Source organism: Geotrypetes seraphini, chromosome 10 (genome assembly GCF_902459505.1).
Source record: "Geotrypetes seraphini chromosome 10, aGeoSer1.1, whole genome shotgun sequence".
In the NCBI taxonomy this organism is placed as follows: Eukaryota; Metazoa; Chordata; class Amphibia; order Gymnophiona; family Dermophiidae; genus Geotrypetes; species Geotrypetes seraphini.
In genome coordinates, this window is record NC_047093.1 from 117,173,775 (window position 1) to 117,188,957 (window position 15,183).

The 15,183-nt window shown below is 41.2% G+C and overlaps 1 protein-coding gene across 2 annotated transcripts in view; it reads right to left on the minus strand.

Annotated features, from left to right (window-relative positions):
• The window catches only part of CFH (complement factor H), a 587,670-nt gene that overhangs the window by 73,981 nt on the left and 498,506 nt on the right, over positions 1 to 15,183 (minus strand). For both annotated transcript variants that reach the window (XM_033962168.1, XM_033962167.1), the window contains exon 21: positions 9,669 to 9,857. In XM_033962168.1, the coding sequence (XP_033818059.1) occupies positions 9,669 to 9,857 (189 nt within the window). The remainder of the gene's footprint in view (positions 1 to 9,668; positions 9,858 to 15,183) is intronic.

The window sequence follows — 15,183 nt, forward strand, 5'->3', positions numbered from 1 at the left end:
GGCCTGTCCCCCCCCCTTGTAGGCCTGTCCCCCCCTTGAAGGCCTGCCTGCCTTTCCCCCTTGAAGGCCTGTTCCCCCCCTTGAAGGCCTGCACCCCCTTGAAGGTCTGCACCCCCCCAAAGGCCTACACCCCCCCCGAAGGCCTGCACCCCCCTGAAGGCCTGCCTGCCCCCCTTGAAGGCCTGCACCCCTTGAAGGTCTGCACCCCCCCCCCCGAAGGCCTGTCCCCCCTTGAAGGCCTGCCTGCCTGCCTGTCACCCCCTCCCCCTTGAAAATTTACATGTACAGCATAGATTTTTGTGTGTGAACTTTAGGCCCCTTGGTTTTCTAAGAATATAAATAAGGAAACTCTTTAGTTTCTGGGTTTTTGCTTTTTTAAATCTGTGAAATACAGAGGCACTAAGATGGCTTCTCCAGGGCAGACCTTGCATAGCTGACTTTCTCTGTTCCTCTATGTGCAGCAGACGGGAAGATCAGAAAACCAGATTTCCTCCTCCCGTACGCTCCTCTAGTACTGCACCAACTTCCTCTCCGACGTCAGAGGCATTGCTTGCCTGCCTGCCCGCCCCACCCTGAAGGCCTGATGCCCCGACCCACCCCGAAGGACCGCTCGCCCCCCTGGCCTCCCCGCCCCACCTATGAATCAGCCGCAGCAGGATCGCGAAGTCAGCGTCAGCGATCCCTGCGCTGCTTCCTGCGCCACGGTCCCGCCCCTCCTCTGACGTCAGAGGAGGGGCGGGATCGCGGCGCAGGAAGCAGCGCAGGGATGCTGACGCTGACTTCGCGATCCTGCTGCGGGCTGCTTCACAGGTGGTGCAGGAAGGTCAGTGGGGCGAGCGGTCCTTCGGGGGTGGCGGGGGACTGAACGGCAAGGCCGGGAACACCCCCTTAGGGCTGGCACCCGGGGCGGCCCGCCCCCCCCCGCCCCCCCCCCTAGGTACGCCACTGTGCAGTGGCCAAAATAACTATTGATAATGGGCATCCCAAAGAAGCTGAGTTAGGAGCCATAATGGACAGACTGGAAACTGCAATTGGAAAGAATCAACTCTACAAGCAAAGCTTTGCAACAGGTAGATTTTGATCTGTGCCAAATTTCTGTTTTGTAAGACTCACTAATTAACTTTGTTGAACAGGTGAAAAATAACTTTGAAACCTATGAAATAGAGGCAAAAAAACTAACAATAACTAAAATTTACAGGGCAGAGAGCCAAAGGAGTAGAATCAGGAAAAGGATGTTTGACGAGTCTGCAAATCAAAATGAAAGTTCTCAGGATGAGAAACATTCATTATTGAAACACATTATGTCATCTGCGACTGTCTAGTGCAGGAACTCGTATGACGAAACAAAGCTTACAAAGAACTAGAAAGGAAATTTGGATTTCTGACACAGTTTAAGTCTTTGAATATTTGTGAAGTTCACACAGCTTCAGATAATTTAAATTTACACTACATACAGGACTTGGAGGAAGACTTTACAGATGAGTTTTGCCAGTTCAGCTCAATGTTTCAAAATGAAGATACATTAGCAGTGACCATGTACAAGAAGCTTAGAGAGCTAGGCCTGAGGACCACATTTCCTAATGTAGATACATGCCTTCGAATGAACCTAGCTATACCACTCTCTAACTGTTCAGGAAAGAGGTCATTTTCTTTGTTCAAACATGTGAAGAATTATCTTCGCTCAACAGTGAAGGACGAAAAACTAAATACATTTGCTTTACTAGCAATTGAGAACAAATTTACAGTCTCCTTGGATTTTGACAACATCATTGATGAGTTTGCCAGGAGAAAAGAAAGAAGAAAGTTACTATAAAGTAATTCTAGGTCAGAAAAAACATTCCACACATCATTACTTTTGTTAATAGTCCATCCCCAGAAACTCCTGGAAACTACAGGGTGCCCACAAAAACACTCCTTGATTTTAAATGGTTACAAAATCAAAACTTATGTTTTTAAATAAGATGATAGCAAATACAAGTCCCAAAAAGCACGGTTAGCAAGATCTTACAAATCCCAGCGTTTACTAAAGTGAACTAATTAACATACTGGTATGCAAATGGGTGTGGGAGTTTAAAATGTTATTGTATTGGTTTATCATTGTATAATATTGTATATTTAACTTTCCTCTGTTTAGTGGGATGTGTGAAATCAAGTAGAAATCCTACCTGATGATAAATCAAGGTTGTAGTACACTTTTATATACGTATGGAAAGGGTTCAGAGTTAAAGTCCTGGGCAAGTAGTTGGGAAGAGAAGGAAGAGGGGATTTGTTCAGAGATGTTTGGGGGTTGTATAGAAGAAAAACTATGCACTGATATGGTAATCTTTGTGTTTGTTTTGAATTTTAAAATAAAAGTAAAAAAGAAATACAAATGGAAATGGAAATAAAGAAGTAAAGTTTCAAGTTTATTAAAATTTTGATTGCCTATCGTGATTTCTAGGTGATGTAAAATAAAAATGAGTATATATATATATATATATATATATATATATATATATATAATCATTTAATAAAAAACATAAAAACAAATTAAACAGGGGGAGGGGCAGGGGGAGGGGCGGGGCTTGGGCAGGGCCAGGGGGCCCAGTGTACTTGTGTGCCTAGGGGCCCTTGGAGAATTAATCCTGCCATGAATACAAGATCAAACTCAAGGAGAAACGAAAAGCATACTACTCCAAACAAGTAGGCTTGGAAGTCCAAGATACAAAAAAACTATTCAAACTAATAAAAAGCCTCATGGATACCAAACCATACCTAGCCGCATAAGGAAACCACCCACCATCAGCCACCCAAGTAGCAGAATACTTCAAAAACAAGATCACTACCATTAGGACCAACTTCAACAACACCCCAAGCCTACTTGATGAGATAATAATATACCCTGCAACAGGAGAAGCCATTGCAACAGACAGGACCTGGACCAACTTCCCATCAGTACAGTGGCCTGGCCTGACCTGAACCGACTCTATAAAAAATACTGTCAAGCAGCATGTGACCTGAACAACTGCCCCACATATCTGATAAAAACAGCCTCCCCCAAATTTAGATCTCACCTCATGCAATGGGTAAAAACTATGCTCACAGAAGGTCAATTCCCATAGGACCTTGGTGAGCTCATAATTACCCCAATTATGAAAGCCCAAAAAGGCTATATAGATCTCCCCTCCAACTACCTCAATACCAATATACATACATTAAACTAATAGAGGGCCTAGTTGTACAATACCTCACAAACTACCTGGAAAATCACAACCTACTTCACCCCTCATAATCTGGGTTCAGAACCAACCACAGCATGCAGACACTACTAGGATCCCTCCTAGACACAGCCCGGCAGCACCTAAGCAAAGGCAGAAGGATGTTGATAATTCAACTTGATCTCTCCACAGCATTTGACCTGGTAGACCACACCATACTACTACAAGGATTCCTTAAATCAAGAACATAAAGAGTCAAGACAAACAATCTTAAATCAGACTCCTGGTCTAATCCCTGTGGCATTCCCCAAGGGTCTCCACTATCTCCAACACTCTTCAACCTCTTTATAGCCTTTCTTGGGTCCAGTCTAGATAATCTAGATGTAACATCATTCATTTACGCAGATGACATCACCATTCTCCTCCCCTTTGACCCACCAGCCCCCACCTCAATAGAAAAACTGAAAAAAAAACTAGAAATAATGGAAAAATGGATGATAGATCACAAACTAAAGCTGAACTCAGATAAAACAAGATTTCTATTTCTAGAAAAGGATAAAAACCCATCCATTAGAAATAAATGCTACTAAATACCCAATACAGCCCGCCCTAAAACTCCTTGGAGTGATGATAGACAGATGCTGCACCATGCAAGTTCAAATCAACAAGACCATCCAAAAAGCCTTTATTGTCATGCGCAACCTGCGAAAAATAAGAAAATTCTTTGACAGAGAGCAATACAGGCTTATAGTCCAATCCCTAGTCCTGGGACTTTTGGACTACTGCAACATCCTCTACCTGCCATGCCCCACAAACATGATAAAACAATTACAGACAGTATGAAACACAGCCCTCAGACTGATCTACTCACTAAGCAAATATGATCACATCACCACCGCATACCTAGACTCACACTGGCTACCTACACAAGCGCAAATACTATACAAATTCTACTGTCTATTATTCAAAGTAATGAACGGCATTGCGCCCATCTACCTAATCAATCACCTAAACCAGAACAAATCAACCAGACCAAGGAGAACTCAGACCCCATTTACCCACCCCCAATCAAATGTACATAGTGCAAGAAGATGTATGACAACCTACTAGCAATGCAAGCAGCAAAACTTGATCACCACCTCTCCATCATGCTGACACCAACGACCAACTACAAATCATTTCGAAAAGAAATCAAAACCCTGTTATTCAAAAAATTCATCAAGAAATCCTAACACATCTCCATGACTATCCCCACTCTTATAAATCTCCCAGCAAAGTCTCAACCATGTAAACAGCACCCTACATTGTAATTTTCCTGAAAATGTCCGGTTATCCTCTTTTGTAATCTGCCCAGCACTGCAAGGTATTGGCAGAATAGAAGTCACTAATGTAATGGATCTGAAAAGAGGAGTATGGAGAGTTCAAAAATTTGTTTGCACCGTTACAGAATACGAGGTCTGACAATTAAGTTAACGAACGCATCCTAGAAAAAGTGCTACATACCTCATTGCTGAATATCATTATAGTCACCTTCGAAAGTATTCCCCTTGGGAAGTTATGCCAGTGCCTAGTCCACCCTTCAAAGCAATTTTGGAACTCTTTTTCTGGAATGACCATCAGAGCTGTCATCGTATTACCCTTGATGTCCTGTTTGTCATCAAAATGTCTTCCTTTCAATACTTCCTTTATCTTTGGGTAAAGAAAATGTAATTGGGGCCAGGTCAGATGAGTAGATAGGATGTTCCAGATGAGTAGGGAGGGTGTTCCAATTCAGTTATTTGTTTTCTGGCTAAAAACTCCCTCACAGACAGTTCCATGTGAGCTGGTGCATTGTCGTTGTTGGCGAAAAGTTCAGGTTGTATTCATCTAACTTTTTCATACAGTCTTTTTAGCACTTCCAAACAATAAACTTGGTTAACTGTTAGTCCAGTTGATACAAATTCAGAATGAATAATCCCCCTGATATCGATAAAGGTTAGCTACATGGTTTTGACTCTTGATTTGACTGACAGCACTTTTTTGGTCATGGAGTATTAGTTGACTTCCACTGTGCACTTTGACGCTTTGTTTCAGGGTCAAATTAGTGCACCCATGTTTCATCATTAGTGATAACATGGCCCAAAACATCTTGTCTCTCCAAAAGATCTTGGCAAACTTTGACTTTCCTTTGCTTTTGTTCATCAGTGAGCTCCTTTGGGACCATTTTCACACCTTTATCATGCCAAGATTTTAAGTTAAGATTTTCCTAACTGTTTTTCTATCGATGTTTACTTGGTCTGCTATGCTTCTCACAGTCAATGGATGATTTTGATACACAATTTGTTACACAATTTGATACACAATTTGTTGCAATGTTTTCATCAGTTCTGCTTATTACTGGCCACCCTGACCTCTCTTCATCAGTGATGCTTTCTCTCTCCTCAGAAAAACGTTTAATCCATTTGTACACTGCCATATTCTTCATGGCATTATCCCCATAAACTTGGACTAACATGTCCCCGATTTCACTTCCACTCTTACCAAGTTTAACAAGAAATGTAATGTTTGTTTGTTACTCTAATTCAAGCTTCAACATTCTCACGAAGGCACACAAAAACATGCAACAATAATAATGACTGCCTCTCAGCAAGACACCACCAAATGTTGACACAAACATTGCTATGAACCACTGATAAGAACATAAGAACATAAGAAGCGCCATCTCCGGAACAGACCCTAGGTCCATCAAGTCCGGCATAGTTTTGGTCCCCATATCGCTCCAAGCTTCTCGTAAAGAGAATTGCATCTAGCCTACCCCTACCCATGTCACTTCATGCCACTCATAAGGAGATGTACATCTAACTTACCCTTAAATCCTAAAATGGTGGATTCCGAAATTACCTCTTCTGGGAGAGCATTCCAGGTGTCCACCACTCATTGCGTGAAGCAGAACTTCCTGATATTTGTCTTGAACTTGTCCACCCTTAGCTTCAGCCCATGTTCTCTTGTCCGTGCCACATTGGACATTGTAAATAACGTTTTTTCCTGCTCTATTTTGTCGATTCTTTCAGTATTTTGAATGTCTCGATCATATCCCCTCGTAGTCTCCTTTTCTCAAGGGAGAACAACCCCAGTCTCTTAAGTCTTTCCTCATAATCCAGGTTCTCCATACCTTTCACCAGCTTTGTTGCTCGTCTCTGCACCCTCTCTAGCAGTATGATATCCTTCTTTAGGTATGGAGACCAATGCTGGACGCAGTATTCCAAGTGTGGTCTGACCATCGCTCTATAAAGCGGCATTATGACTTTCTCCGATCTACTCATGATTCCCTTCTTTATCATGCCTAGCATTCTATTTGCGTTTTTCGCTGCCACCGCACATTGCACCGACGGCTTCAGTATCCTATCGATTAATACTCCCAGGTCCTTTTCCTGTTCAGATTTTCCCAGAGTTGCACCTGACATACTATACTTGTGTTCCTTATTTTTTCTGCCTAAGTGCATCACTTTGCATTTTTCCACATTAAACTTCATCTGCCATTTATCTGCCCAATTCTCCAATCGGCTCAAGTCACTCTGGAGTTCTTCACTGTCCTTCTGCGATTTGATGGCCCGGCATAGCTTTGTGTCATCTGCAAACTTGATGATCTCACTGGATGTTCCATCCTCTAGGTCAGGGGTCTGCAACCTTTAAGACATAAAGAGCCACTTCGACCCGTTTTCGAAAAGAAAAAAAAACTTGGAGCCGCAAAACCATTATAAAACAAATCTAACATTGCATATATTGTTTCTTATCTTAATGCTATATACAGGATCATGCAGTTAGCTGTCAATCTGAAGAAAAAAAGGACTTTTTCACTTAACAATGTAAAATATATTTTTGCACACTAATAGCTAATTAAAATATTTAATTTAGCTGGTTAATGGGATTTTTGCTCCTGAACCTCAGTGCACAGTGTCTGCACATCAGGGCTGTAAGACGTCACCTTCATTTTCACACAGGCTTGCAAGCTGTCATCTGTGAGGCGTGATCGATGTTTGTTTTTAATATAGTTCATGTTGGAGAAGACCTGCTCACATACATATGTGGAGCCGAAGATCGACAGCACTCCAAATGCATACTTTTTCATGTTTATATATGGATGGCCTACCAGGGGGTTGAAAACAGCAACGTAAGTAGAAATCACAGGACCCCATACCAAAATTTGCTATGCCCACTTCCCCTTCCTTTACCTGCAACCTTTGTGAAAATTGTTCGGCGTTTCTGCCGCAATACCACTGTACTGCTAAAATCACAGATCACCACCATTACTGGGCCAATAAGCACCTCCTCTTCATGTCCCCTCTGTATCTCTATCCTTATTCAGTAGGTCCTGCTTACCTTTCTCTTCTTTGTGTCACTATCTCCATTTTCAGCTTTCCCCCCCTTTTCCTTTGTTACTGCACCCTGTAGCTAGAATCTTTCCACCCTCCCTCCACTCCGGCCCAGCCCAGTATGAAATATTTCCTTTTGTTTCCCTCCCCTCTCTCTTTCTCTCTCTCTTCTCCTCCCTCACCCACGAGTCCTGCATCTGGCCCTCTCCCTTCTACCTGCACCTGGCAACACACCCCTGCTTCGCGGCTCTCTTCAGCAACTCGTCAGCAGCGGTGATAAAGACAAGCTGCCGACATCGAGGCCTTCCCTCTACGAGTCTCGCCTTTGTGGAAAAAGAAGTTGAAACAAGCGGGACTCGCAGAGGGTAGGCCCCGACGTCAGAAGCTTGTGTCGATCGCTGCTGCTGAGTTGCCGAAGAGAGCCACCGGACCAATCAGCAAGCAAGGCTTTCATCTGTGTACGTGCTGAGCTCACTGCTCAGCATGGCTATTTCCTGCTGCGACGCCGGACTTCTAAGCTGCATGCTTGCATCGCCAGAATTTAGGTAGGCTGTTTTCATCCCCGTGGGAGTCCCGTGGGCCAGGGGGCGTCCCCGTGCAGACCTCTATCACACGTCATCCTCCGCGCCTCCCATTCTTCAGGAGTGCGCCACAGCCACTGAAAGACTCCGGCCCGCGTGACACACTACCGGAGCCGCGGCAAAGGTGAAAAAGAGCCGCATGCGGCTCTGGAGCCGCGGGTTGCGACCCCCGCTCTAGGTCATTGATGAAGATATTAAATAAGATGGGCCCAAGTACCAAGCCCTGGGGCACACCGCTAGTCACATTTTCCCAGTCCGAGAACTTCCCATTTATGCCCACTCTCTGCCTTCTGTTCTCCAGCCATTTGCCTATCCATCTTAGTATATCTCTTTCTATTCCATGGCCTTGCAGTTTCCTGAGGAGTCTCACATGTGGAACCTTGTCGAAAGCTTTCTGAAAATCCAAGTATATAATATCCACTGGTTCTCCATTATCAATTTGTCTATTCACTGTCTCAAAAAATTGAAATAGGTTCGTCAAGCATGACTTCCCTTTCCTGAATCCATGTTGGCTGGCTTTCATCAGGTCGTGTGTGTCTAGGTGCCGGGTTATGCTATCCTTGATCAGTGCCTCAACCATCTTCCCAGGGACCGACGTGAGACTCACAGGTCTATAGTTGCCCGGTACTTCTCTTGATCCTTTTTTGAATATTGGCGTGATGTTCGTTATCTTCCAGTCGTCTGGTATCTGCCCTGTTTTGATTGACAGATTGGCAAGTTTTTGGAATAGTTCTCCGATTTCCACTTTTAGCTCTTTCAAGACTCTCGGATGAATTTCATCCGGTCCAGGGGATTTGTCGCTTTTGAGTTTGTCGATCTGGCGGTATATCTGGTCCAAGTCCACGTCTACTGTGGTAAGGCTGTCCTATGTTACTCCTCTGAACACTTTCACTGCTTCTGGAATTGTTGTAGTGTCTTCCTTTGTAAAGACAGACGCAAAGAATGAATTTAGTCTGTCTGCGATTTGTTTGTCTTCCTTGATGTACCCTTTCCTTCCCTGGTCGTCCAGCGGTCCCACCGCCTCATTTGCAGGTTTTCTCCCTTATATACAAAGGTTTGTACAGTGCTGCCAATGTAAGCATATGGTGGCAAGTTCATGAACTTAATTGTCAGATATCCCAGCACTGAGGGCCTGTTTTACAAAGCCGCACTAGCGGCTGCAGTGCGGTAACGGCCCCGAAGCCCATAGAGATTTAAAGGGCTTCAGGGCTGTTGTCATGTGGCTTTGTAAAACAGGCCCTAGTGTATTTTATAAACATGGGGCACCCAACTCGGAGTGCAATTTATAGAATAGCACTTAGTATGCATTTTTTAGGTGCAAATTTTTCAGCATTATATATAGAATACACTCACTACAGAAAGTAGACTTTATTAAATGTATATGGAAGTTTTAGTTTTACAGACGATCCTCTTTCACTTTTTAAAGGCAAACTATTAGGATATAAATATTCATATAATCAATCGTGAAAGAAACCCATAATACATTTACTCCCTGAGATATAAGGAAATGAAAGTTGTCTTAAGAAGGCAATACTTACTGTTGCTGATACACTTTGGATATGTCAGTCTCTTGTTATTACAACTTTCTTCCATTTTCTGGCTTTGTTCTGGGCTGAATCCTAGTTTACATTTGAAAACAATAGATGTTTCATGTCGAACTTCTGTATTTTCTTTTCCCAGTTCCAGATTGTTTTTCACTAGCTCAACAAATGATACCACGCATGACCCTATTAAAATATAAGAACATATAGCTGTTGAATCTGATCTGCGACACAGTAAAATTATTGGATATTTAATGGGTGCTCATGTCAAGCATTCATTTCAGTATGATATTATGATGATACATCCAATATAATAATAAATATTGTGCTTTCCTAGCACTGCATCATCTCAGGTACAAACAAGATCAGTAGAATAACTCTGGCTGGAGGAGACAAACGCATCTCCAGCTTTGCCTTCAGGCTTTCTAGCTGCTGATGCTATATTGAATATAATATTGGTAGGCCCCTGTGACTCACCCCATTCCATTGCCCATAGCCACAAATCTTACAATAATTGTGGACAATTTAAAAAAAGGAAATAAGTCAGGAATGTCTTATGGAATTCTTTCCAAATTTTCCCATATTTGTGTGTGCGCATCTTTATTTGTATGTGTTTATTGACATGTTTCTATAATTATCTGTGTTGGCTTTCTGCTTATTTGTGAACAGGAAAAGATATGAGGATGAAGGCTGTTTGAAAGGTTCAGCTCATTAATTGCTAGGTTACAATTAAAGCATATGGGAACTGGCTTAAAGAACTCAATACAGTATGTATACTTTGGAAGAAAAGCAGGACAGGGAGATATGATAGAGACATTTCAGTGGTACAAATGTGCAGGAAGTAATCTCTTTCATGTGAAAGGAAGATCTAGAATGAAGGGGCAAAGAATGAAGGTGAAAGAGGACAAATTCAGGACTAATCTAAGGTAGTGTTTTTCAATTAGGTTGGTGCAGCCGTCCCATCCCCAGACAGTAACCTGGCATTTGAAGTTTTCTGCTGTGAGGCAGAGGATAGCGATCCAAATAGCCTACTTGCAACAAACCCCTAGGCAGAAAGCATCAGAGAGAGGGCTTGAGTTGTTGTGAATAGGCTGTTTGAATTGCTGCTGCCGCTGCTGCTGATTGACCACTGCAGAAAAAAAGGCGAGGCAACTGGAAGGGCTGAAAAGCAGGCCATTAGGTCACTCCTTTCTTTTGCAAAATTTTCTCCTCAGGTGCATTAATACCTTTTTTAAGTATTTAAGTGCATTATCTGATTGGATGAATTTTAGTACTCAAATTTTAGATGATATTGCACCACAGAAGAGAATGCGTAAGAGGGAAAGAGCAAACACTATTTGGTTTGATGCAGAGCTACTAGAATTAAAAAAGGCACTTAGAAGGGTGGAGAAGGTTTGGATTAAATCAGGCAAAGAGGAAGATAGAATACAGTGGAGATTGAAACTTAAGGAATATAAAATTATAATTACTGAGAAACGTAGTACTTACTATAGGGACAAGATTGGAGATGTTAAGATAAATAGTAAGGAACTTTTTAATTTGGTTCATGGCTTGTTCGAGACCGATTAAAAAAAGCGATCAAAAAAGGAAGCTATTCTGCCTGCTAATAATTTGGTGGAATTCTTTAAAAATAAAATCAGTGGGTTACAAACATTTTTTAAGGACCAAGCTATAGATGCTACAGATTCGCATATAATTTTTAATGATAAAGTTATTGAAGTGTCTGATTCTTTTTATTCCACAGGACAGCTAGAGGGTGTTAGGACAGATATGTTTTGGGAACATTTTACTATCCCAGAGTGGGATTCATTCTGTAAATTATATTCAAAATATGCTAAAAAAATATTGTCGTTTAGATATTTGTCCAAGAAATGTATTGAGAAATGCACCGGTTAATTTCAAAACTAATCTTTTTAAAAAGATTACTCTTCAACTGCAAAAGGGACAATTTGAGCAAAATTTAGGAAGAATTATAATTGCACCTATTGTGAAAAATCTCAAAGAATCACTTAAGTGTGAGAATAATTATAGACCAGTAGCTAGCATCTCAATATTTGAAAAGGTAATAGAGGGGTTAGTCAATAATGAATTGGAAAGATAATTGGATAAATTCAATATTTTGCGTTATCACCAATCAGGGTTCCATGATACAGTACAGAAACAATAATAGCATCACTTCTGAATCAGATTACAATTCTGTTTAGCACTGGTACTAGTGCCCTGATCTTACAGCTGGACCTGAGTAGTGCTTTCGATTTGGTGGATCATGGCCTATTGTTAAGCTGCATGGATTCTATTGGGATCAGGGGCAATATAAAAAATTGGTTTAGTGGGTTTTTGAAATATAGATCTTATGAAGTGTTTTCTGAAGATAAATACTCTCTTGCATGGAAGAACTCACACTGTTTAATATATATTTAGGCCCAGATTCTGTATAGGATGCCTGGGAGGGGCATCCTATACAGAATCGGGCCTACACTAACCATGATTCTGTAACCGACATCCATGTTACAAATACCGGTTATAGAATCGGGTTATCGAGTAGACGCGGCCGCTCCACTTATCGTGGCAAGGGATCTCCCAGCCATGATAAGTATAGCAGCCACGGCTGCCTATCCGATTGCCGGCAGGAGGGTGCCCAACCCCTCCTGCCAGAAGGCCACCCCCCTCCGGACCCCTCATGCTAAAGCCCCCCCCCCCGTGCTAACACCCTCTGATTACCCCCAACTAACCTCCCCTCAACTAACCTCCCCCAAACTAACCTCTTAATTGTTGGCTGGCTGGAAGGGTCTTGTCCAGACGGCAGGCCCACCTCGTCAAAATGAGGTGGGCCTGCCCCTTCCTGGACCATCGCTACATAGGGCCGCCTAGATTTGCCCTTAGGCGAGCTTAGGCGATCTTGCGGGCCTCCCTAGGCTCCCGGAGGCGCCTTCAATATAGGCGGCCTGCCTGGGGAGCATTTTTTTAAAAAACGTGCATCCCGATTGGCTGATTAGACAGCTGTAGGACACCTACAGCTGCCTAAAATTGGGACGCACTTTGCAAAATCAGGGCCTTAGTGTCTCTGGCCTATTTGCTTCAAAGCTTGAATGTAATATTTTACATATATGCAGATGATATTACTATTCTGTTACCTTGTAAGACCATCTCAAATGAACTAATTACTCAGATTTCCAATGTTTTGGAAAAGGTAGAATCATGGATGATGCAGTTTAGGTTAAAACTTAATGCTGGAAAAACAAAGATCTTTTTAGCTTGCCCAAATGATAAAATTCAAGAATCAACAATCAAAATCAATGGTCAAAATTTTGAGATAGTGTCAAACTTGAAGATCTTGGGTATAACATTGGATCGTAGACTGACTTTTAGGAAACATACAGATCTTTTAATCAAAAAAAGTTATGCACTATTGTGGAAATTAAGGACTATTAAGAAGTATTTTGACATGGAATCCTTTCGATTACTAGTTCAGAGCACAGTATTGTCCACTTTAGATTATTGCAATATTGTTTATCTAGGACTACCGAAAAAGCTTGTATTAAGACTTCGATTGGTTCAAAATACTGCTGTTCATTTAATTTTTTGTCTTAAAAAATATGATCATGTAAGTCCTTTTTATGCAAAACTACATTGGCTGCTGTTTGGGGCCAGAGTATTTTTTAAATTCGGGTGTGTTTGTTATAAAGCCCTTTTTGGACTACTACTACTATTTGGTATCATATCTGAAATTGTTTAATTCCAGGAATTCGGGCATTGACTCGTGGCTCGTGGCTAGCGCTGTTTATGGTACGATGAAATGGATGTCAGAAGCATGATAGTGCAGTATTTTTGTAGCACCAGTTTTTCGTATGATTCTGGGTAATTCTAGTTAGACAAACATCTGTGTTAGTTAAGGACCGCGCCCAAATAGAAGCGTACGAAAAATAGGTGAATAAAACATTTAAATATAATGTAGCTAAGGCCAAAAGAAAAAACACACTAAAGATTAATATAAGGAAAAGAATGGTGTTTTCTTGTGTACTTTGCTGTTGAGCTAAATCATGGTGGAAATCATGATTACATGATTACATGGAGTCCAGTTTAGGTTCTTTTGTATGTACTATGACTGTCCTGTCTTAGGCCAGCATCTTGTGCCAGTGAATAGTTTCTGTTCTTTGTTCAGCTTCCCGCCTTTAGCCTCGTGGTTCTAATTGTTAACAGATGTGCTCAGGCCAGTTAGGAAAAGCATATTAGACTCCATATTCCAAACTGAGATATAAAATGTATGAAGTATGAATGGCCAAGATATGAATGAAATTATGAATGTTTGGGGCCCATGAATGTGATATGTGGTAATATATAAATGGTTTATAAGAAGAAACACTAAGGAAAAATCTTGAGCACAACATCTGGAAGTGATTAGAGTTAGTCTCAAGAATAGGGAGAAGGGGGGCATTGGAAGCCCACGCTTCAGGAAGAGGAGAGGGGGATTTAACCCCCCCTTTTTCCTCCTGAGTAAGGTTTCTGTGTAAGGCCATGCAATTTGAATCTGTCAGCTTAGGAGTTTGTTTTTTCTTTAAGGCTCAGAGCTTGTCAGCATGGAAGGGCTGAGAATTTATCAGCACCATGTTAATAATTATAGATTCTCTTGAATGTTATAATGTTAATTCAGAAATCAAAAGTAATTTTCTGAAAACTTTGTATAACTTTTAAACATGGAGGAATGTTTCTTTGTCTAAACTTTGAGACCACCCATAGAAATGTTATTGGTCGTCAAACTTGATGATGTCACTAAACCAAAAGTTATATATGGACATGTAACTGTTAAAAAATTTAGAATTGTTAGGAGAAAGCCACGTTTGGCTTCTGTAATAATTCTCTGATGCAAAAGATACTCAATTGATTTGCTAATAAAATTAATTGCGTACTCTTATGACCTAATATAGATATCTAATAAAAAATAATATTTTGGATTTTATTAAAATATTTTGCATCATTATTTTTTTAATTTCATTTTACAATCCTAGAAAGCTATTAGTACGCATGTGTGCAATTATTCTGATCAGCATGTTTATTTTTCCCACCCCTAGATTATCAGGTAGGGAAAGCGGATTCCTGGATAAGCCCGCTGTATTTTTATCCTATATTTAGGAAATTATTAAAAATTATTAAAAACTCATCTGATAACCAAGAATGTTGATCTTCAAACTTCTTAATGATTTTATCATGCCGTGTTTGTAAATTTTTTTACAAATAGGTTGTATTTTTAATTGAGATATTAATACTAGCATGTTTAAGTTGTTTTTCCTTTAGGAGCTACTGATGCTCTGATAGCATTGAGCCCAAAATAGGTAAAACTCCTGTTGGTAGAATCATATCGTCCGATTTCATTAATGTAGGGGACGAACAAGTTGGTTTTATAATAGGTCGTCAATCAGTTTTGCATGTTAGAAAAGTTTTAATGGCGTTAGTGACTGGTCTGTTGGCTAGTCTGGTTGCAGAAAAAGTTTTTGACCGAGTGGAGTGGTCCTTT